General features: G+C 40.8%; 1 protein-coding gene across 5 annotated transcripts in view; it reads left to right on the plus strand.

Moving 5' to 3' along the window:
- The window catches only part of GK (glycerol kinase), a 55,905-nt gene extending 42,872 nt beyond the window's left edge, over window positions 1–13,033 (plus strand). For 2 of the 5 annotated variants that reach the window (XM_038380355.2, XM_038380373.2), the window contains 2 exons: window positions 6,865–6,951; window positions 10,223–13,033. In XM_038380355.2, the coding sequence (XP_038236283.1) occupies window positions 6,865–6,951; window positions 10,223–10,236 (101 nt within the window). In that variant the 3' untranslated portion in view covers window positions 10,237–13,033. Of the gene's footprint in view, window positions 1–6,864; window positions 6,952–9,738 lie in introns of all 5 variants that reach the window. The other 3 variants (XM_038380381.2, XM_038380388.2, XM_038380400.2) reach the window with 2 other exon arrangements.
- The last annotated feature ends 9,188 nt before the right edge of the window (window positions 13,034–22,221 follow it).

Genomic DNA, 22,221 nt, shown 5'->3' on the forward strand with positions numbered 1-22,221 from the left:
TCTCACCAGTGCCTTGTATAACGGTACTAAAACCTCCTTATCCCTACTGGAAATGCCTCTCCTGATGCATCCCAAAACCGCATTAGCTTTTTTCACAGCCATATCACATTGGCAGCTCATAGTCCTCCTATGATCAACCAATACTCCAAGGTCCTTCTCCTCTTCCGTTATTTCTAATTGATGCGTCCCCAACTTATAGCTAAAATTCTTGTTATTAATCCCTAAATGCATAACCTTACACTTCTCACTATTAAATTTCATCCTATTACTATTACTCCAGTTTATAAGGTAATCCAGATCCTCCTGTATAATATCCCGATCCTTCTCCGAATTGGCAATACCTCCCAGCTTTGTATCATCTGCAAACTTTATTAGCACACTCCCACTTTTTGTGCCAAGGTCAGTAATAAAAAGATTAAGTAAGATTGGTCCCAAAACCGATCCCTGAGGAACTCCACTGGTAACCTCCCTCCAACGTGACAGTTCGCCTTTCAGTAGGACCCGTTGCAGTCTCCCCTTTAACCAATTCCTTATCCACCTTTTGATGTTCATATTGATCCCCATCTTCTCCAATTTAACTAATGATTCCCCATGTGGCACGGTATCAAATGCCTTACTGAAATCTAGGTAAATTAGATCCACTGTATTTCCTTTATCTAAAAAATCTGTTACTTTTTCAAAAAAGGAGATTAGGTTGGTTTGGCACGATCTACCTTTTGTAAAACCATGTTGTATTTTGTCCCATTTACCATTGACTTCAATGTCCTTAACTAATTTCTCCTTCAAAATTTTTTCCAGGACCTTGCATACTACAGATGTCAAACTAACTGGCCTGTAGTTACCCGGATCACTTTTTTTTCCTTTCTTAAAAATAGGAACTATATTAGCAATTCTCCAATCATTCGGTACTATTCCTGAGTTTACAGATTCATTAAAAATTCTTGCTAATGGGCTTGCAATTTCAGGTGCCAATTCCTTTAATATTCTTGGATGAAGATTATCTGGGCCCCCCGATTTAGTCCCATTAAGCTGTTTCAGTTTCGCTTCTACCTCTGATATGGTAATATCTACCTCTATATCCTCCTTCCCATTTGTCATGCTACCATTATCCCCAAGATCCTCTTTAGCCTTATTAAAGACTGAGGCAAAGTATTTGTTTAGATATTGGGCCATGCCTAGATTATCTTTAACCTCCACTACATCCTCAGTGTTAAGCGGCCCCACTTTTTCCTTCTTAGTTTTCTTCTTATTTATATGGCTATAGAACCTTTTACTATTGGTTTTAATTCCCTTTGGAAGGTCCAACTCTACTCGACTTTTAGCCTGTCTCACTTGATCCCTATATGTTCTGACCTCAATTAGGTAGCTTTCCTTGCTGATCCCTCCCATCTTCCACTCCCTGTATGCTTTCTGCTTCTTCTTAATCACCTCTCTGAGATGCTTGCTCATCCAGCTTGGTCTACAACTCCTTCCTATGAATTTTTTCCCCTTTCTTGGGATACAGGCTTCCGATAGCTTCTGCAGTTTTGATTTAAAGTAATCCCAGGCCTCCTCTACCTTTAGATCCATAAGTTCTTCAGTCCAATCCATTTCCCTAACTAATTTCCTTAATTTTTGAAAGTCAGCCCTTTTGAAATCAAAAACCCTAGTTGCAGATTTATTTTTGTTAATCCTTCCATTTAGTTTGAACTGAATTAGCTCATGATCACTTGAGCCAAGATTGTCCCCTACAACCATTTCTTCTATGAGGTCCTCGCTACTCACCAAAATTAAATCTAAAATGGCATCCCCTCTAGTCGGTTCAGCAACTACTTGATGACGGAATCCATCAGCTATCGCATCTAGGAAAATCTGAGCCCTATTATTATTACTAGCACTGGTCCTCCAGTCTATATCTGGGAAGTTAAAGTCTCCCATGATCACGCAGTTTCCATTAGTATTTACTTTATTAAAGACATTAAAAAGGGCTGTATCCATATCCAAATTAGATCCCGGAGGTCTATAGCACACCCCAAGCACTATCGTAGGAGAGGCTTTACTAGTTTTCTTCCCCAATGTAATTTTTGCCCAGACAGACTGTCTTATCCATTGCATCGCTTCTTATTTCTTTACATTCTACCTCATCATTGATATACAATGCTACTCCACCCCCTTTACCTTTGTTTCTGTCTTTCCTAAAGAGCACATACCCTTCAATACCTGTAGTCCAGTCATGACTACTATTCCACCATGTTTCTGTTATCCCTATGATATCTGGTTTCACTTCCTGCACCAGTAGCTCTAGTTCCTCCATTTTGTTACCTAGACTCCTCGCATTGGTGTACAAACATCTTAATTTTTGCTGTTTGGCCTCGCTCACATTTTGTACCCTATTAGGCACAGTCATTCTACATCCAGTATAACCTATTAGACTAGTATCCACACCGCCCTCACTCCTTATATACATTCTCCTACCCACGACTGTATCCATTCTTACTGCTTCCCTCTCAATGCTAAAATCTGGCGTGGAGATTTTCTGGACATCTCCCATCCATCTCCCCCCAATTCCTAGTTTAAAGCTCTCTTTATCAGTTGTGCCAGCCTCGATCCTAGAAGTCTATTTCCTTCCCTACTGAGATGAAGTCCATCCCGAGAGAACTGACCTCTGTCCGTGAATGCCTCCCAGTGGTCATACATCCCAAAGCCCACCTTATAGCACCACTGCCTAAGCCATCTGTTGACAGTCATAATCTTGTCAGACCTTTGTTGCCCTTCTCTAGGAACAGGAAGGATCCCGCTAAAGATCACCTGAGCCTCAATTTCCTTAAGCGTCTTCCCCAGCCTAGCATAGTCTCCCTTAATACTTTCCAGCGAGAATCTAGCCGTATCATTTGTTCCCACATGAAGGATAATTAGGGGATTCTTTCCCGCTCCCTTTAGGATCCTTTTCAACCTCAGGTCTACATCCTGTATCTTAGCACCCGGAAGACAGCACACCCTTCTATTCTCAGGATCAGCTCTAGTTACAGGCCTGTCTATTCTTCTCAATAAAGAGTCCCCGATCACATAGACCTGCCTTTTCCTGGTGACAGTGCTATTCTCCAGTGTCTCCCCTGTTCCCTCTGGCTGCAAGCTCTTTCCATTCCTATTTTCCCTTACAATCTTCTTCAACCCATCCTGTATCCTCCTGGGGCTCATATTTGGTGTAGTCTCCCTTGACTCTTCCCCTTTTTCTATAGGGCTAGCCTCTCTTCTCTTCTTCCTTACCCTTCCACCTTCAACAAGTACCTGCTGAGCCCCTTCTTCGTTTTCCAACTCTGCAAACCTGTTCCTAAGCTCTATTTCTCCTTCACTAGCCCGTCTTTTTCTCTGCCTGGTTCTTTGAGTCACATGTTTCCACTGACCACTTTCCTCATCCAGTCTCTCCTCAAAATTCCCCAGCCCTGGTTCCATCTGTGAGTCTGAGCTTTTCCCTTCAGATACCTCATATCTTTGCTCCATCATCTGCTCAAACCCCTTCCTAAACTCAACCAGACTTTCCACCTGCATCTCCAAACCTCGGATCTTTTCCTCCATCAGCTCTATCAGACGGCATTTCATGCAGACAAAACTCTTACCGGTTCCCCCCTCCAGGATCATGTACATACCACAGCTTCCACATCCAGTCATCCTCAATGTGTCTTTCACTACAGGAGTCACTCCCACAGCTGCCTCTGTATCTGTCATCTCCTTCCCACCTAAATCCTGTTAATCTGGGAAACACAAGCCACACCAAAAAGACCACACACCCCCCAGCAAAAGCAAACCCCAAACAAGCACCACAATAGAAACTCCCTTTACAAACTCCCACTCAAACTCCCCTGTTTAGAGCTCTGTTTGCTAGCTCCTGTGCCGCTGCAGCTGTCTGTTAAGCTGATCCTTAAGTTTAATTGAAAAAAGATATTTGCAGTAAAAGGGCTATAGATGTAAAATAAATCAAACAGGAAGTAAGTGGATTTTCCTATGCAATTTTTAAGGAGATTTACTTGTGATGCTTAAGTCACTGCAAAGATATTAAAATCTCGGGCACGTACACCAAGAGCAGACTGTAGCTTCCTCTGAACTGCATCAGTAAAGATGTCTGCAGTAAGAGAGCAAACATAGTATAAAGCTGGGACAGCTATGAGTTAATACAGTGGTTCTCAGACACTTCCATATTGTGGCCCCATGCTACAAAAGGAAAATGTTTTGGGACCCTCATGTCCCTATTTAAAAAGAAAAAGAAAAAAGAGGGGTGGAGGGAGAGGAGGATGATAACTCCTTGAAACCTGATTGTGACCCAAAGGTTGAGAATCCGTGTACTAATTGTTATGAAGTAAAAATAACATGGGACTGACTATATGCCCCATACAGAGAAAGCAACAACTTTCTGAACTAAACAGTAGCTACATTTTTAAAGTAGCATATCATTTCATACTGTGTGGTATTAGCAAGTTGAATTTAAACAAAAGCTGCCTGAGTTGGAGTGTAATCATCAACTGATTAAGAATAGTTCCATATGGCTAGATTCAGGCCTATAAAATAAGGCTGATTGTGATTTGAGCTAAATGAGCTATAGAAATGGTCCATGCAGCATGCTGTCCTCTCTGTGAAAGGGCGACCCTTCCTTAGAGAGAGAATTTGCAACTTAAGCTCCTTGCAGAAGACATTCTCAACTCATGTTAGTAAGGTAAATAAAGCACTGGCCTAAGATCAGTGAAGGTATTTCTGATGTTTGAGCTAGACTCCTCAAATTAGGATTATAATATACTTCTTATTTGGGGAGGGAGAGAGATTTAAAGCACACAATGCTGTATGTATTTCTCTAGAGCAGACAAAAAATACAACTATATTGCAATGTTATAAAAATTGGATTTAAGAACCAAATTCAAGAGAAAACGGAGAGGTTGAGGGGGAAGCATTTTGAAAGAGGGAAGCTGCAGCAACTAGAGGGAATTACTTTGCTCCTGGGGACAGTTTAAATGCATATTAATTGAACATCTTATTAGTTCAATGTACATTTAAACACTCAGTTCATTGCAATTTTTTTTAAAAAGGATTGGACTAAGTACACGTACCTCATTTAATGTCACAAGCGCAAAAAACAAATTTATCTGGAATCCCTAGGAGAGCAAATACATAATCTTAATACAAATGACAAAAGTTTTTTCAGTAAAATGTCAGTTGTGACTGGGATGCCGTCCATGGGACAAACTCGAATGTTATGTACCCTAAAATCCCCAACAGCCAGAAAATGAAGTGTGTATACAGGGTGTTTCCCCATTCACAGAATTGAAAATTCTTCCAACCCTCAAAAATATGCTTATTTCCCTTTTCACTTGAAGTGATAAGCAGGGTGACAGGCTGGGTCACAGAAACTCCTTTGGGACTGCCACCTGATGTGCTGAGACTACCTCTGAGCCCATTTTCCTTGGCAGCTCAGGACTTCAGTACCCTGTCATGTTGAGCCAGACACGCTAGCCTGCTGCAAACACCCCCCCCTCAAAAGCTGCAGGCTTAACTGAAAACAGCTTAAGAAGTGCTCCTGTCTCCAGCACTCAGATACCTAGTTCCCAATGGGGTCCAAACCCCAAATAAATCCATTTGACTCTGTATAAAGATTATACAGAGTAAACTCATAAATTGTTCGCCCGCTATAACATTGATGGATATGCACAGCTGTTTGCTCCCCCTGGAATTAATACTTGCTCTGGGTTAATTAATGAACAAAAAGTGATTTTATTAAATATAAAAAGTAGGAATTAAGTGGTTCCAAGTAATCACGGACAGAACAAAGTAAGTACTAAGTAAAATAAAGCAAAACATACAAGTCTAAGCCTAATACATTTAAGAAACTGGTTACAGATGAAATTTTCCAATAAGCTTCTTTCACAGACTGGACTCCTTCCTAGTATGGGCCCAATCCTTTCCCCTGGTACAGTCCTTGTTCTAGCTCAGGTGGTAACTAGGGAATTTTTTCATGACTGTGGCCTCCTTTGTTCTGTTCCACCCCCTTACATACCTATGGCACAAGGCGGGAATCTTTTCTCTTTGGGTCCCCACCCCTCCTTCTAAATGGAAAAGCACCAGGTTTAAGATAGATTCCAATACCAGGTGACTTGATCACATGTTCTGTGAGACCCCCCCAAGCCTTCATTCTTCCCGGCCTGGCTCATAGAAAGGCTTGCAAATAAACAGAGCCATCTACAGTCAATTGTCCTAGTTGATGGGAGCCATCAAGATTCTAAACCACCATTAATGGCCCACAGTTTGCAAGACTAAAGTAGGACCTCAGAGTTGTATTTTATATTTCCAGTTTCAGATACAAGATGATACATTCATACAAATAGGATGAACACACTCAGTAGATTATAAGCTTTGTAATGATACCTTACAAGAGACCTTTTGCATGAAGCATATTCCAGTTACATTATATTCACACTCATTGCACTCCGTATGATTTTATGAAAATATGCTAATGTCACAAGCAGAATATAACTATTTACCAAAGTCTACTTGCAGTGATCTCAGGTTACCACTGGGAGAATCTTTGGTATTTGCCTTCACTCTTGTTTTGGAATAATTGTGCTTGCTTTCTGCTTGTGGCTTTAGGCTGAAATAATATTAGAGATGGGCTCTACCTAATAACTTTTGAAAGAGGATTCTGGATCCAGATTCAAATGTATATGGCTTGGACTTATCTCTATATGGCATGCATGTAACACTTTTAATAACATTTTTGTGAATGTTACTACTCTTTTGTAACTTTTTTGCTGTTCATATGATTCTTAATGCAAATATTGCAATTTACATATATTTCTCTTTTCGTTTGCTTGACTGGAAACTCCTTCTACTGGATGACATCAGGTGACTCTAGTATCTTCTCTAGTCTGCCTTTGGGTTTTTATATAGTGAGTAGCATGATAATGTTAATCGGAGCAAAGTACATCTCAGGTTAGTTATTTGAACTAGATAATTCTACAGGGTCTCTACACTAGTTTAAATGTTCTTATCTTCCATTTGTTTGTTCTTAACAAGAAAGTTTTCAATGCTCTTTGTTGCTCATGCACACAGAGAAAAGTTAAGGGTGGGAATTAAACCTATAGTTAGTAAGAAAATTCAGATGAATGCTGGAACTCTATCTGCAACTCATCCCATTGTGCTGTAAGTTGTTTTTTGTTTTTATGCAGAATTCTTACCTGAAGCAGGAGTTCTGCATAAAAATTTGGACTGTGCTTTTTTTATTTGATTTGTACATCTAGTAAACAAGATGTACCCTTTGAAGCATGCTGACAGAGAATCATATTTTCTGTAGTAGTGTGGCATAACTGGGAGTTTAAAATAAGAGTTTTAGCCTGCGTCCTATACTTCTTTTCATTTAAACTACTGAGGGCCTGGCTTAAAGACATAAAAGGGCAAATGTATTTTCAGCTCTCTTTGAAAGAGAGATAGGAGTTCAAATAATTTGAATGTGTTTTCTGTTCTGATCTTGGAGCTATTGGTCTGTTTGTACAGACTTAGCAAACTAAACAGCTTCATTATTTTGCTCATATACACTTTTCAGTCTTCTCTTGATGCCGCAGTGCATTCTCTAATATAACTAACTAGATTTGTCCATGTGTATAAAGTGAACAGAGCATGGTAGGCCTATGCATTTTAAAAAAACCTTTTTTTTTAAATGGGAAGAATTGTGTGCATGTGCAGTAAATATTTATTTTCAGAGACAGTCCTTTGTTTAAAAGTTAACAATAGATTAACAAGGTTTAAAAATAGTGTTTTTGAACTGCAGAAACACAAATGTTGTATGTGTGTATACATTATTTTGCTTTCTTACAATATAGACCCACGTGGCTTATTTTGAGTTTTTGTTTTAAAAAAATAAAAAAGACAAGTTTTCAGCCTGAACCAGATACTTAACAGCATAATGGCCATACATTTCTGAAACACTGACCCAAACTGTTAATGACTTTGGCACATAGTTCTAGTGATCTGAAAATAATTTGTTTCTATTCAGTCTGTTGCTCATACTGTTCAATGCTACTTTTTCTTGCATTGTCTTTAAAGATTGTGTGTGGCCTGTACTTATCAGAAAGTTTTATGGCAAAAATCAAATTGAGAGGCTTGCCTTTGATTTACTAATTCTGGAATATATCTGAAAGTGAATTTGATGAGCTACCACTTAAGTGGATAGTGCAGCACTCGAAGGCAGGCCCTGGCTGAGAAACCCATTTACAAGTCAGTACTCTATAAAACAAATTTGTACAAGTAGGTACATTTTTAACAAGCTTAATGAGAACTCTTCAGTTTTAATTGCAGTACTGATTCCTGACCACATGAGGGATACCTACAACAATATGAAATTTGACATTAGAAAGCAAGTAAATACTGTGCCCATTTCTGCTTATGATTATTATTTTTGAAATGTTGGGTTTATTTGTTTAAAAATGCTTTGTCCCGTAATCTAAGTGCATATCTAAACTCTCATGCTTGGAACCAATGTGAATCTTAATTCCTTCCCACCCACTAAAACTGAGTCTTATCAGCTCTCACATGACATGTGCAGGAATAAAGGCCTGGGAAAACAGAATCTCTGAATCACTCTGACCTTCAGATCATGTTCCTCCTCTTGTTTTCAAGTTATCATGAAGTGAGGGTTCACTGACTAAAAACAAACTTCAAAACCTCAGCTATATTTTTAAAAGAAATTAAGGCAGGCATGCAGAGATGGGCTTTTAACATATTATTTACATGGTAGGCTTCGGGGGGGAATATAAAATTGAAACTGGTTAACAAACTCAAAAGGAAAAAATCCCTTAATTAGAAGGGACTTCCGTCTTTAAAAAGTCACATTTGGTCACATTCTTTCTTATTTACAGCAGCGTAACCCCACTGGCTCATTTGAGTCTTGATAACTGCATTGGAGCTGCAGTGTCAATTAGAAGATAATTTATTTAATTTAACTGAGGTTAAATTTCCTGTCTTGTATGCAGTGAATCAGCACCAGGCAACAACACGGTTGTTATTCATCTGCCTTCTGGGCAACCTTGTGATACTAGAGCTACTGCAGGGGGAGAAGAATCTCTCTCCTTGTTAGGACAGTATCTGGAGCACTAGTACAGCAAGGCCACTTTATACAAAAGCTGGCAAATTGTAAATTGTCCTTTAATGTAGTAGCTTCATCACTGCACCAGAAATCAAACGGGAATCGCTTAATTATTAACACCTAAAGATGTCGGAGTATGACCCTTGTTCCAAAGAAAAAAAAGACTAATGGTGCATCTAATAAACATTGTTTTCATTAAAAAGAAAAGGAGGACTTGTGGGATCTTAGAGACTAACAAATTATTTGAGCGTAAGCTTTCGTGAGCTACAGCTCACTTCATTGGATGCATCACAAAAGCTTCTGCTCAAATAAATTTGTTGGCCTCTAAGGTGCCACAAGTACTCCTTTTCTTTTTGCGGATACAGACTAACACGGCTGCTACTCTGAAAATTGTAACGAGAGTGATCAGGTAAGGTGAGCTATTACCAGCATGTTTTCATTATAACTTGTGCGGCATGCTGAGTCCTGGAGCTGCAATTTCATTTATTTTTTAAGCTTAGCTGCTTGACTTATCATTTGATGTGAGATCTCTAACCAAACATAAAATAAAACCTTGGGTGCTTTTTGAAGTTTCACTGATGGATGATTTCTTGTAGTGATTTTTCTTATTTTGGTGAAAATTGGCATTCTGTCCTTAGAGTTGGAACTGAAGCAATGTCTCCGCATGGTGTATTGTGCTGTCCAAGTTGCTTCCTCTGAAAGATGGTATAAAACATCTAGTTAAGATCCCACAAAGGGCGGCATTAGCCTCATCAGCAGGGCCATCTTCCAAAACATGTCATATAATTCTGCCTACCTAAATTCCTCTGCTATTGCATATGTATGAGACATTCTTCCTCACCTTTTGTCTCTTAAATTGTTGGGTTGTCTGGTGGCTACTGCATTCAACCAGAGAGATGGCTGTGAAATTGCAAACTAGTTACAAATGGGCATAACAGCACCTACCACTGAAATGCAGAAAAATCTATGCAGATTGGCTAAATTAGGATTTTAACTATGGAAAGCTGATCCCCATTTCAAGAAAATGAAGCTAAAAGCATCCTATTTCAACCCCTCCATGTGATGTTAAATGTGTTGTGGTACATTCTGTACTTCTGATGAATAATCTTTTCTTTTCTTAAGGAATTGACAAATGAGGCCTCTTAACGGATTACCGGAATACATCCTGTTTGGTTTATGTACGAAGAGAGAAGAATCCAGTTATCACCCAATAGGATGGCACTCTTTGTTTGATTAGTTAATTTATAAACCGATCTGTTGTCTGACCTACAGAGACATCTAATGTTGTGGATTTCTAACTTGAAATAAGGAAAGTAAGCTCCCCTTACCTCCCCCCCCCCCCCACACACACACACAATATGCCACTCTTGTCTCCTCCCTGACCCGCATTTAAGTATCCTTTCAAGGTCCATAGGTCCTAACTTTGTTTGAGGATGTGCCATAAATAGAAGTTGTAATCTTTCTAATTGTTGGTACTTTATTATAATACATTACAGTAAGTCATAAAATAGTTAAATTATTTCCCAGCTGCTGTGAATTAGTTGTATTTCTATGGTTGCTAAAAGCATTTTTTGTTCAGTGGCTGCTGGATTGAAACATCTGTATTGGTATAGGGTTTTTTTTTTTTTTTTTAACATTGACTTAGTACCGGACACTTTAATATCTGCAGACTCTTCTTAAATATTGATCAAAACATTAAATGAGGTTTGATTTATTGTCTCTAGTATACACATTCATGGTATGATCATTGATAAGAACTATTTAAGACACTAAATCCTAACTCTGTCTCTTGGAAGGGAATAGGGAGAATCAACTTTTTTGGTAAAGGCCATTTTTGTACATTTGCATTGTTTTGAAAGCCAGATTTTACACAGGAGAGCCTCGTAGAACTTAACAACTGATAGCCCTTACAGTTAAAGGGAAGTATTGACCCTTGTTGTCCTGTGCTGTATTTGGGCTTTTCTCATACCAGTTTAGGATACTACATGATGCACAAAACTTTAGAAAGATGCAGCTATTTCTGTTTACACAAACAGGATACACTCTAAATAAGTTGTTCTCCCTCATCACTTTATGTTCTTGATCACATTTAGTGCATCTTAAGGACCAAAAGCTGCTTCTGAATTTGCATAACCATGTTTTTACTTAATGAGCTTGTTTTGTGTCCTGAATTGTGATGTTTGCAAGCCCAAATCCAAGCTTTGGGATACACAAACTTGAGTATCCAAAACTAGGCACTTAAGGTCTAAGCCACAAACAAACTTAGAAATTGCCTTCAGTTATGTATGTAGATGTAAAAAATGTAGACCCGGTATATCTAAACAGATAGTCAGTCATCTAAGATGACCAAAGGAAAAGTGACTGATAGTAGCAACATAAATTATTTAATAGCTTATTTGGTAGGGCAGAGAAGATGTTTCTGCACAGGCAAGACGATACTAATGTTACAGTGACACTGAGGAGGAGAGTCAGTGTGGGAACTTTCCTGTCATTTATTTTGAATGTTTCTCATAGATGCACTAGGAGCTAAAGGGGGTGTTTTTGTGTTCAAAAGCTCTCTCCTGATCTGTCTGATACAAAAGCAGTCATTCGCTAATAAAGCTTTATTTCTTCCATAAACTGTAAAGGAGGAGCTAGTAGAGAATATGAAGTATTGGAGCTGCATAGAAGTTCAGGTCTGTACATGTATTTAATATAAACTGCCTTTTTATTATCAAGTGCAATGAAGTCTGAAAACATCTGCTTTTTAAATGTTCACTGAAGAATATATCTTCCCATTGATGCTTGTATAACTGATTGATACTCATGGGAGTCTTATGCATTGGTGGAAATGTATAACCTCCCTTCATAACCATAATCTATTCACTCAGTCCTTATGTCACTTGAATGTACTTTGTCCACACTAACTTCTGCAAATACCTAGTATTTGGATACATGTAGCAATGAAGGTTTCTGGTTTTCAATATGTATTCAGATATATCTATAGAAGTATACTGAAGGAGGAGTGTCATCGGTAAATAATGGTAAAACAACAAAGCTCCTCAACTTAACACAATTCTCAATCTTCATACCCTTTGTGACTTACTCTCTACAATCTCACATCTATACTACAGGGACTACATTGGCATAGCTACGGTGCTATACTTATGCTATCTTAATTCTGTATTGTGGATGTAGCCTGCTCCAATAGAAGTTTTTCCATTGGTATAGAAAGAGCACCATGTCAAGGTGATGGTATCTTGGTTGACAGAAACATGCTTTTGTTGACCTAACTGCATCTACCCAAGGGTTAGGTTGGCATGGCTACATCGCTTTTGGGAGGTGAATTTTTCACATCCCTGAGCAATGCAGCTATGTGGAACTAATCCCTAATGTAGACCAGGCCAAACACCAGGGACCAATGTAGTGCTAGTAGCCCCTGGAGGAGGACACCGATTAAGGGTGGTCATACCCTAGAAAATGGGGTTTCTGGATAGAGTTATTTGCCAAAATTAGTTCCCAAGTGGTTATTTTCTACAGATTAATGCTGAAACAGGAAACCTGTAATATGTAATGAACCTGAAATCATTAATTTCATTGTGTTGCCTTTTACACTGGTGTATCCTGTTTTTTGCATACAGTATTGATTCTGCTGTTTTTCTGACATATAAAACCTATTGTGAGATGATGCTGTTCCAATTGCAGTTTGTGAGTAAATGATTGTAACTTATTTTCTGTGAGATTCAAATTACTATTCCAGACATTCTTTTATTTCAAAGCCATTGTTAATTTTCTATCAAAATAGCTTAAATTAACTATAAATAACTTGAAAACCTCTTCAAATAAATTGTGTGAATAGAAGTTGACTTTTTTCTATAAATTGCCAGATTTATGAATTCTTACTTGAAAAACATTGACATTGAAATACATTGAATAAATTGGCTTAAAAATTTGTCTCAGTTCTTGCTTGCCGATGTGTAGTTGCAGAGGAAAACATGAATGAAAACTTAACATGCAGGATGCCATATGGACTCCAAGAGGTGTAATATGCAGTGGCTTTCCTATCTAAATCACCCCCTCTTATTCAAGTCTGGATAAAATCTTATTTTCCCAAAGTTTGGTTAATTGGTTCTGCTGCTTGCTCTCACTTGGGTTGATCAGTGGCATTTTCAGTTGTAAGGATCAGATTTGAAAGTGCTTTGATATTTTTCAGTTTCTCAGTTATTGAAGGAAATAAGACTATTGTACGTTGAGGAGCCATTGCATGGGGTTGGGGATGTAAAACAATGAAAGGACTATGGTTTGAGGGTATTGTTGAAGGGTAGGTCAGTAGGTGCATGCAGCTGCATGGTGCTATAGAATGGATTGGGGGGAAGAAATCTATGTGTGGTAACTCTTGTTCTCTGAGTGTACATTGTCTCCAAAGGCACGCTGTGGGTATATGGCCACCACAGACTTTACTTCAGTGTAAATTGCTGTCAGGGGACTGGTTTTGGGTCTGAGTAGTAACTGGTGTGTAGGGGGTGCGTGCAAGTCTCTGGCCATTATATTCAGACCCTCATCTATTTCACAAATCCATGTCTGGGACTTGCAGCAAAATCCATATTTTACACATAATTGTGCCTAGAATACAAACTTTCATTCAATTAAAAAAATTTAAACAGCCCTTATGGCTGAGAGTCTGTAGAACAATGGCTCTGTTCCCCATCAAAATGTGTGAATTGCCTTTAGGTTTCAGACTTAACAAAAATGAACACCCACTTCACTGCTGATCATTTTAGCAGAAACCTCCAGCAGATGTGATTACCCCATGATATAAAACTGTTTCCATTCCTCTGCAGGTATCAAACACCCCAGTAGCCCCTTCTTAACAGCCAAGATTCCAGCTGTGCCCCAGAGAGCTGATATTAGGAAATATACAAATCACTAGTATATCAAAACCTAAAAATAGTGATGCTAGCACAAAATCAGACTTGATGTAAAAATACATATGCCTACTGTACTGATTTGTTCTGCAAGGAAGCTCTCAGAACTTTGTCTGTTGGAGCAAGGTGCTGTAAAACTTGAATATGTAAAATTAGGCTTCCAAATACAGAGAACCTGATTCACAGGGGCACTGCAAATTTTGGACTAGATTTGTTTTTATTATTTTTTTTTCAGCACCCAAGTCTGCAAATTTTGGCCACCGTCCTTCTGCCTAGAAAATAATTAATCTGTTTCTCACTGAGAGGAGAGATTTAATAAATTCAGTGTGATTATTTTCCTTTTTTATTTAGTTTGAAAGGAATATGTTTAGCCCCAGTGATGCCCAAACTTTTCCTGTCTTGGCCACCCCTTACCAGTAATGGAATCTGTGTGGGGGGCCTCCTCCCCCTCGCGCCCCCCCCCCATTACCGCCCAGTTGGCTCAGCAGAGGACCTTGCGCTGATGACGGAGCTGGGGGTGGAACTAGAGATGGGGAAGGAGCTGGGGCTGGAGGCAGAGCTGGCCTGAGGGCGGAGCTGTGATGAGGGCGGAGTGGAGCTGTGGTTGGGGCTAGAGCAGAGCTGGGGGCAGAGTGGAAATGGGTGGTGCTCCTGCCCCGCTGCATACCCCTGCCCCACTGTGTGGCCCCCAAACGTTCCTCTGGCCCTTCACAGTTTGGTGACCACTCATTTAGCTTGATGGAAATGCAAATCTCACTGGGGCAAAGGGCAGGCAAATTGCTAGCAGCCCTGAAAAACTTCGAAATGTTGCTAGCACAACTACAGAATAGGACATTTACCCACAGTCCTTGGGGAACAACCAGTGAATTTTGTCAATATTCAAGTCTTGCACACCTCAGAATATGTGAGTGATCCTAACTGTATAAAAAGTTCTGTGGAAGGGATTAATTTACCCATAGTAACTTAATGGATCTTGAAGATGATGCAGACCTATCTTATTTGATGTGAAGAGATTAAAGCAGCTATTAAAATGCTAAATATAGGTAAATCCTCTGGGAGGATGGCCTGTCTGCTGAATTTCACAAAGCTGCTTCTGATAGCCTATTCTGCAATCATTTATGTAGGGAAAGCACCCACTGACTTCAATAGGAGTATGTCTGCATTGTGAACTGCAGGTTGAGCCAGGTAGTATTAGAGGCTGAGGAAAAGAAAACATTAGTTCATTATTTTGTAGAAAGCAGTTGGCCCTTCCATGGCAGCTTTCATCCAAGGATCTCAAAATATTTTTATGGCCATTTTATTATTTGCCTTTTTTTAAAAGGATTTTGATGTTTAGCTGTTGACAAGGAGTTAGTCAGTTGTTGGTTAGGAATTATAATACTGGATCGGACTCATGATCCACCTAGTCTGATATCCTGTCTCCCATAATAACCAGGATCACCCATCTCATGGAGAGGCTCAAAGAATCCAGCTGTAGGAAGGTGTGAGATAATCTGCTCCCCATAAAGGCCTTAACGTAAGTGTTTTAAACCCTGAAGCCTGAGTCTTTAGCTCTAGCAAAAGTTTTATATTAACAAGACTATCCAGCGTGTGTGGATAATTTATGAAACATCCAATCCCTTTTTGAAGCTTGCTAAGTCTTGGCCTAAGTGACATCCTGGGATAGTGAGCTCCATAGTCTGATTATATGTTGTGTGAAAAAGTGCTTCCTTTTAGAATTTGCCATCTTTCAACTTTGTGGACTGTCTTTGTTCTTGTGTTTATGAGATGGGGATAACAAAAGTTCTCCTGCTTTCTTCCTACTATTCAAATTTTATTTTATATACTTTTAGCATGTCCCCTCTCATCTCTAAGGTAAACAGTCCAAACTTTAGCCATCTCTCACGATATGATTTTTTTCCATACTCCTAATCATTTTTGTCATCCTTTTCTGAACACCACTTTAATTCTACAATAGCCTTTTTGAGTTGGGGTGGCCAGTACAGCATCCAGTATTCTATATTAGGGTGTGCTATGAACTGAGCATAATGGTGTGTTTTCAATATTCTTCCCAACCCTCTGGGTATTTTTGTGCTCTCCAGAAGTTGACCTAGTATTAAATACCTTTTAATAGCATATGTCATTGGAAGCTATAAAACACTTTACAATTCTAAGCCCCTTCAATTAATAAATTATGACAGTTCATTATAAGAAATTATTCCTTGTTAATGTTGAGTGGTTTGTTTGGAAGGTTGCTCTAATAAGTTTCCCCATATGCTTACAGGTCAAATAGAACGCAAGTGAGGGCTTGTCTACGCACTAGATCAGTTTGGAATCAGTCAAGTTAGTACAATGCCCTCTAAAGTAGACAGTTATATCAGTGTAAAGGTGCCTTGTACTGGTGTAGCTTATTCCTATAGATTTAGGGGAATTCTGTTCCCTTAGCAGTGTGCATTGATACAGTCATTACTTATGTGACCATATAATATTTTTTCCCCACATGACCTCTGCCTTGGCCAGGGCGTAGGCTGGATGATGATCACTTAAGTAGCTGTTCTGTATTTTAGTTTAAACTCATTGTTCATTGAATGGCCTATGATTTACTACACACTATTCAAACCCTGCTTAGTCTCCATGTTTCCTCTTATCTTCTTTTCATCTGAGTCTGGTGGATTCCTCTTCTACGCGTAGGTGTAAGCAAGGCCCAGGGGGTCATTGAGAGCACATGGGGTAGGGAGGAGAGACTCAGTGCTCTCTGTTCTATTGCCCAATCCTACCCTAGCCTGCAGCAGCCACTAGTGAGGAAGTCCTGAGCTGGAGGGAGCATGCTTATTTGCATTGTGAGAATGGCACATAGATGCTAGTGCTAGCCAGACTACATACCAGAGGCTTGGGTATGCACTGTGATGACAGAATCTTCAGAGATATTAGGGACTAAACTGAGCATCTATTGGGCATGTGCCAACTCTGATTTAATTTTTTTAAAGGCATATATCTTGGTCACACTTGTGCACATTTTCACAAAAACAGCAAAATGCACATCCCTGACCTAAAGTTCACCTTTGCCAAATTTTAAGTCCCTAGTTGAAAATGTGGGGATACTAGTTTCTCAAAGAAAAGGTTGCTAGCATTTTTTTTTTTAAATGGGAAACATATTTTCCCCTAGCCTTAGTCTCAGAAACAGCTGAATCATTTTGGCTAAAAATTTCCAAGACAAATGTAGCCTGAGGGAGAAAATCAACATAGAAAACTTCACTTCAAATGATTCAAGTTGGTAAAATTATAAGCAACTTAAAACAGGGTCTTACAATGGGAAGTGTCAGACAACCTTAATTATGCAGCGCTACCTATCCAGCCTATAATAAATTAATCATCTAGTTCTGTTCACAGTGGGGTAGGGGAATAGGATAGTAAGATAGGATCCTCAAGCAGTTGGACACTTAATTTTTGAGTATGTGGGTGTAATCCTTCACTGTTTAAGGGCCATTACAGCTCATCTCGGTAAAGGAAATGGTGTGTATATATAGTAGATATGAATGAAGTAGGCTGTGTTTATGGCTACTTACTTCTTTCCTAACAACAAGATAATCCCCTCTTGTTAGCCAGACCTCTTCCTGGTTTCCAGTCTGTTGCTGTTACTGCAGGATTATCTCTTTTTCTTCCAGCCCCATTTGTTACACACAATCAGTTTGCTGCATTTCTACCAGGTGTGAATATTAACTAAAGAAGTAGGATTCATTACAGCTTTATTGCAACTTCTGCATTTAAACAGAATCCTTGTTGCAGATTTTATGAGTGAAACTTCAGGAATATGCTAGCTGAGCAGTGTAAGAGGCTCACAGCTGTGTCAGTGCACTTCAGGAATGTCCTGTTGAAAAGAAAAAGAATTCTGATAAGGCACCAATCTTCCCTGTAAGGCGCACTAAAGTTATGTCTCATCAAGCACAACACTGGCTTCCTTAGACCTACATCATCCCAAACCATCCTCCTGTGTCTTATCCTCAATTACTCCCAAAATCCCTCCCCCAAACATAGGATAAGTTTCAATGGACTGAGCCTACCCGTTCCCATTACTGAATGTTCAGGCCAGGCACTAAGCCAGCCAGTTGTCTACTCAGCAGTGTGTGCCTATAGCATTTAATGACCTCACTTGTTCTCTGGTCCCCATTTTGATCTCAGCACTTCCTTTCTATGGTATGACCTGAGCCTGGCTGTTCTGCCCACCTGCACTCAGTGTTCTATGCCCTTGCAGAGAGTATGTCTGTGGCACAGGACAAGTCTAGCTGTTCTCAGCAGCCATTCCTAGTTGTAATGTGGTGTGCCTGTGGCAGGCCGCACACCTGCCCTTTCTCAGCTCACCATCCCGTTTCTGAGCCAGCCCGTTCTCGACTCTGTCCCATCACAACTTTGTGGCCTGACCACCCTGTCTCCCACAACCTTGGTGACTGCCTGAACCGCTGGGCTACAGGGAAAAGGTTAATGCTATTAGCCTTTTGTAAGAAAGGGCTGACCAGACTTACATGCCTAATGTCAGGCATAGACTTCAAGTGGAGTTGGGTGTTTAACTCCCTGTGCCAGGCAGGGCTGGGGCAGGGAAAGCCCAAGATCTGAGAGAGCGATGGCTCGTCCTTCAGGATAGGTTGTAGATCCTTGATGATGCGTTGGAGAGGTTTTAGTTGGGGGCTGAAGGTGATGGCTAGTGGCGTTCTGTTGTTTTCTTTGTTGGGCCTGTCCTGTAGTAGGTGACTTCTGGGTACTCTTCTGGCTCTGTCAATCTGTTTCTTCACTTCAGCAGGTGGGTATTGTAGTTGTAGGAATGCATGATAGAGATCTTGTAGGTGTTTGTCTCTGTCTGAGGGGTTGGAGCAAATGCGGTTATATCGTAGCGCTTGGCTGTAGACAATGGATCGAGTGGTATGACGAGCCATCGCTCTCTCAGATCTTGGGAGACAGACCAGTCCTTGCTTACAGACAGCCCCCCAATCTGAAGCAAATACTCACCAGCAACCACACACCACACAACAGAACCACTAACCCAGGAACCTATCCTTGCAACAAAGCCCGTTGCCAACTCTGTCCACATATCTATTCAGGGGATACCATCATAGGGCCTAATCACATCAGCCACACTATCAGAGGCTCGTTCACCTGCGCATCTACCAATGTGATATATGCCATCATGTGCCAGCAATGCCCCTCTGCCATGTACATTGGCCAAACTGGACAGTCTCTACGTAAAAGAATGAATGGACACAAATCAGACGTCAAGAATTATAACATTCAAAAACCAGTTGGAGAACACTTCAATCTCTCTGGTCACTCGATCACAGACCTAAGAGTGGCTATACTTCAACAAAAAAGCTTCAAAAACAGACTCCAACGAGAGACTGCTGAATTGGAATTAATTTGCAAACTGGATACAATTAACTTAGGCTTGAATAGAGACTGGGAATGGATGAGTCATTACACAAAGTAAAACTATTTCCCCATGGTATTTCTCCCTCCCACCCCACCCCCCACTGTTCCTCTGATATTCTTGTTAACTGTTGGAATTAGCCTACCTGCTTGTCACCATGAAAGGTTTTCCTCCTTCCCCCCCCTGCTGTTGATGATGGCTTATTTTAAGTGATCACTCTCCTTACAGTTTCAGAGTAGCAGCCGTGTAAATGCATCCGATGAAGTGAGCTGTAGCTCACGAAAGCTTATGCTCTAATAAATTTGTTAGTCTCTAAGGTGCCACAAGTACTCCTTTTCTTTCTCCTTACAGTGTGTATGATAAACCCATTGTTTCATGTTCTCTGTGTGTGTGTATATAAATCTCTCCTCTGTTTTTTCCACCAAATGCATCCGATGAAGTGAGCTGTAGCTCACGAAAGCTTATGCTCTAATAAATTTGTTAGTCTCTAAGGTGCCACAAGTACTCCTTTTCTTTTTCCAAATAACTCCAGTCTTAGTTCCCAGCCTCAGTCATAGCTCTGTGTGTATAGACCATACAGAGCTGTGATTGGGGCTGGGAACAACATCTAACAACAAATGCCCATTCTCAGCTCCCCCCTACCCAGGCAGCAGTTCCCGGGTCCTGTGATATACACCAAGCGTATTGGTTCTCAGGTCCCCAACCCAATCCCATTACTGAGTACCTGGCTCAGCCTGTGCTCAATGCTCCATCCTTTTTCAGTACAACTGGGCACTCTGCTGTGTGCGCCCATACCAGGCCTGTTATCGGCTCCCCATTTCAGTCTCAACACTTGCTTTCCATGGTATGAACTGAGTCTGTCTGTGCTCAGCTCTCCTGTCCCCACACAGTTTAATGTATCTGTACCATGCACTGAGCTGGCCTGGTTTTAGCACCTCTATCGCCACTATGTGATTGTGGCATGCACTGAACGCATCCATTTTGAGCAGCCCACCCAGATAATAACTGTGTGCCACAGCCAGGCACGAAGCCAGGTCAGTCGGCACTGTGTGTCTGTGGTATGGAGCAAAGAAACCTCAGCTCCCAGCCCTACTTGTAACTCTGCATGCTTCTGGCATACAGCAAGCCTACACATTTTAGCTCCTGTTCACAGCCCTCATACTGTGTGCCTGTGATATACCCCAAGTCTGCCTGCGCTCAGCTCCCCCCAACCTCTGATCCCATTACTGAAAGCCTGTCTTATTCCCTGTGCAGTGCTGTGTACATATGGCATATGCCTGTTTTTTTAAATCTTAGTAATTGCTTTTTGTGCCATGCATCAAGTTTGCCTGGGCACATCTCTCCACCTGAGACTGTTTACTGTGTGTCTATGCCACACACTGAGCCAGCCTGGTCAGAGCTCCCTGCCCAAGTCTCAGAGCTCGGTCTGCCTGGTCTGCTCTCCCAGGCTGTGGGTACTGTTCTGTGTGCCTGTGTTATGTACCAGTGCTGCCTGTTCTGCACTCGCGTCACTTGCCTTGCAGTGTGTGATTATACCAGGGACTAGCCTGCCCCTTCTCAGCTCTGCACACTGGGCTTAATGCTGTGTGTCTGTGGCATGCATTTTCTGTTTTTAGCACTCCACCCTGGACTCAGCTCTGTGTGCCTGCACCCTGCCAGTCTCAGTTAATCCACAATCCTGGCACTGTGTGCCTTTGGCATGCACCACGTTTGGCTGGTCTCAATCTGTCACCCTAGTCTCACAGCTGCATGCCCTTGTCATCCACCAAGCTTGCCAGTTATGTTCCTGCAATGCTACTTGTCTGTGGCAGTCACTGAGCAAGTCTGCTTACAGCTCCTGACCCTAGTCTCTACATTGTGGGTCTTTAGCATGCAGCTGGCTCCCAGCATTGTGTGCCTGAGATGAGCACTGCCTGTGTCAGCTCCCCAGTTTCAGATGTGTGTGTTAGTGGCATTCACCAACCCTGCCCAGTTTCACTTCCCTCCCCTGCTCTGTGTGCATGTGGCAAGCACCAAGCATGTTTGTTCTCAGCTCCCCAACCCAGCCATAGCTCTCGGTGCCTGAACTATGTGCTGAATCTGCCTATTCTCTGCTTCTCATCATGTGGCATACAGTAAGTATATCTCCCAACACCAGTCTCAGTGCAGTGAGCCTGTAGCTTACACTGCCCTAGCTAGTTCGCAGCTACCAGCTCTCCAGGCCCATCACAGTAAGGAGTGTCTAAGACATGGACTGTGCCTGCCCATTATCAGGACATGTTTAATGGGACTGCAGTCAGGCCTAACTCCCTACTGCCTTTAAATATAAACAGAGCCAACAAAACAGTCATTATAATGTAATTTTTTTTAATGAGGATAAATATTTAAAGCATACCAGAACATTAAATTACTTTAACTTAGTCACTTAAAAACCCCCCAAGTTTATAGGGTTCCTCTAAAAACTGTTTGAATGATTAGTTGGGTATATTGATTGATAAGACTTGATGCGCTCTCTTGCTTCCTTTTTGAGTTGTCAATCTCTTTTATGTCTTTGAGTTCCCTTTCCTAAACAAAGTTCATTACAACCTGTTCACTGGAACCACAAATGATTAAAGGTTTTTTCCAAAGAACAGTGGAACTGAACAGATTTGTCTCCACTGTCATTTCTCTATCACAGCAGATGTTAAGGAAATGCAGTTCTGGTTGTAAAAACAAAACTCCTATTTGATCAGCTGGGTAACTAGATACTGCTGGCCCAATTCATGGGGCTTGCTTTATTTGAGTAAACAGTGCTTTGTACTAAGAAACCATTGGCACAGATGTGATATTTTTGTTCATTTTTA

Source organism: Dermochelys coriacea, chromosome 1, assembly GCF_009764565.3.
Source record: "Dermochelys coriacea isolate rDerCor1 chromosome 1, rDerCor1.pri.v4, whole genome shotgun sequence".
NCBI lineage: Eukaryota > Metazoa > Chordata > Testudines > Dermochelyidae > Dermochelys > Dermochelys coriacea.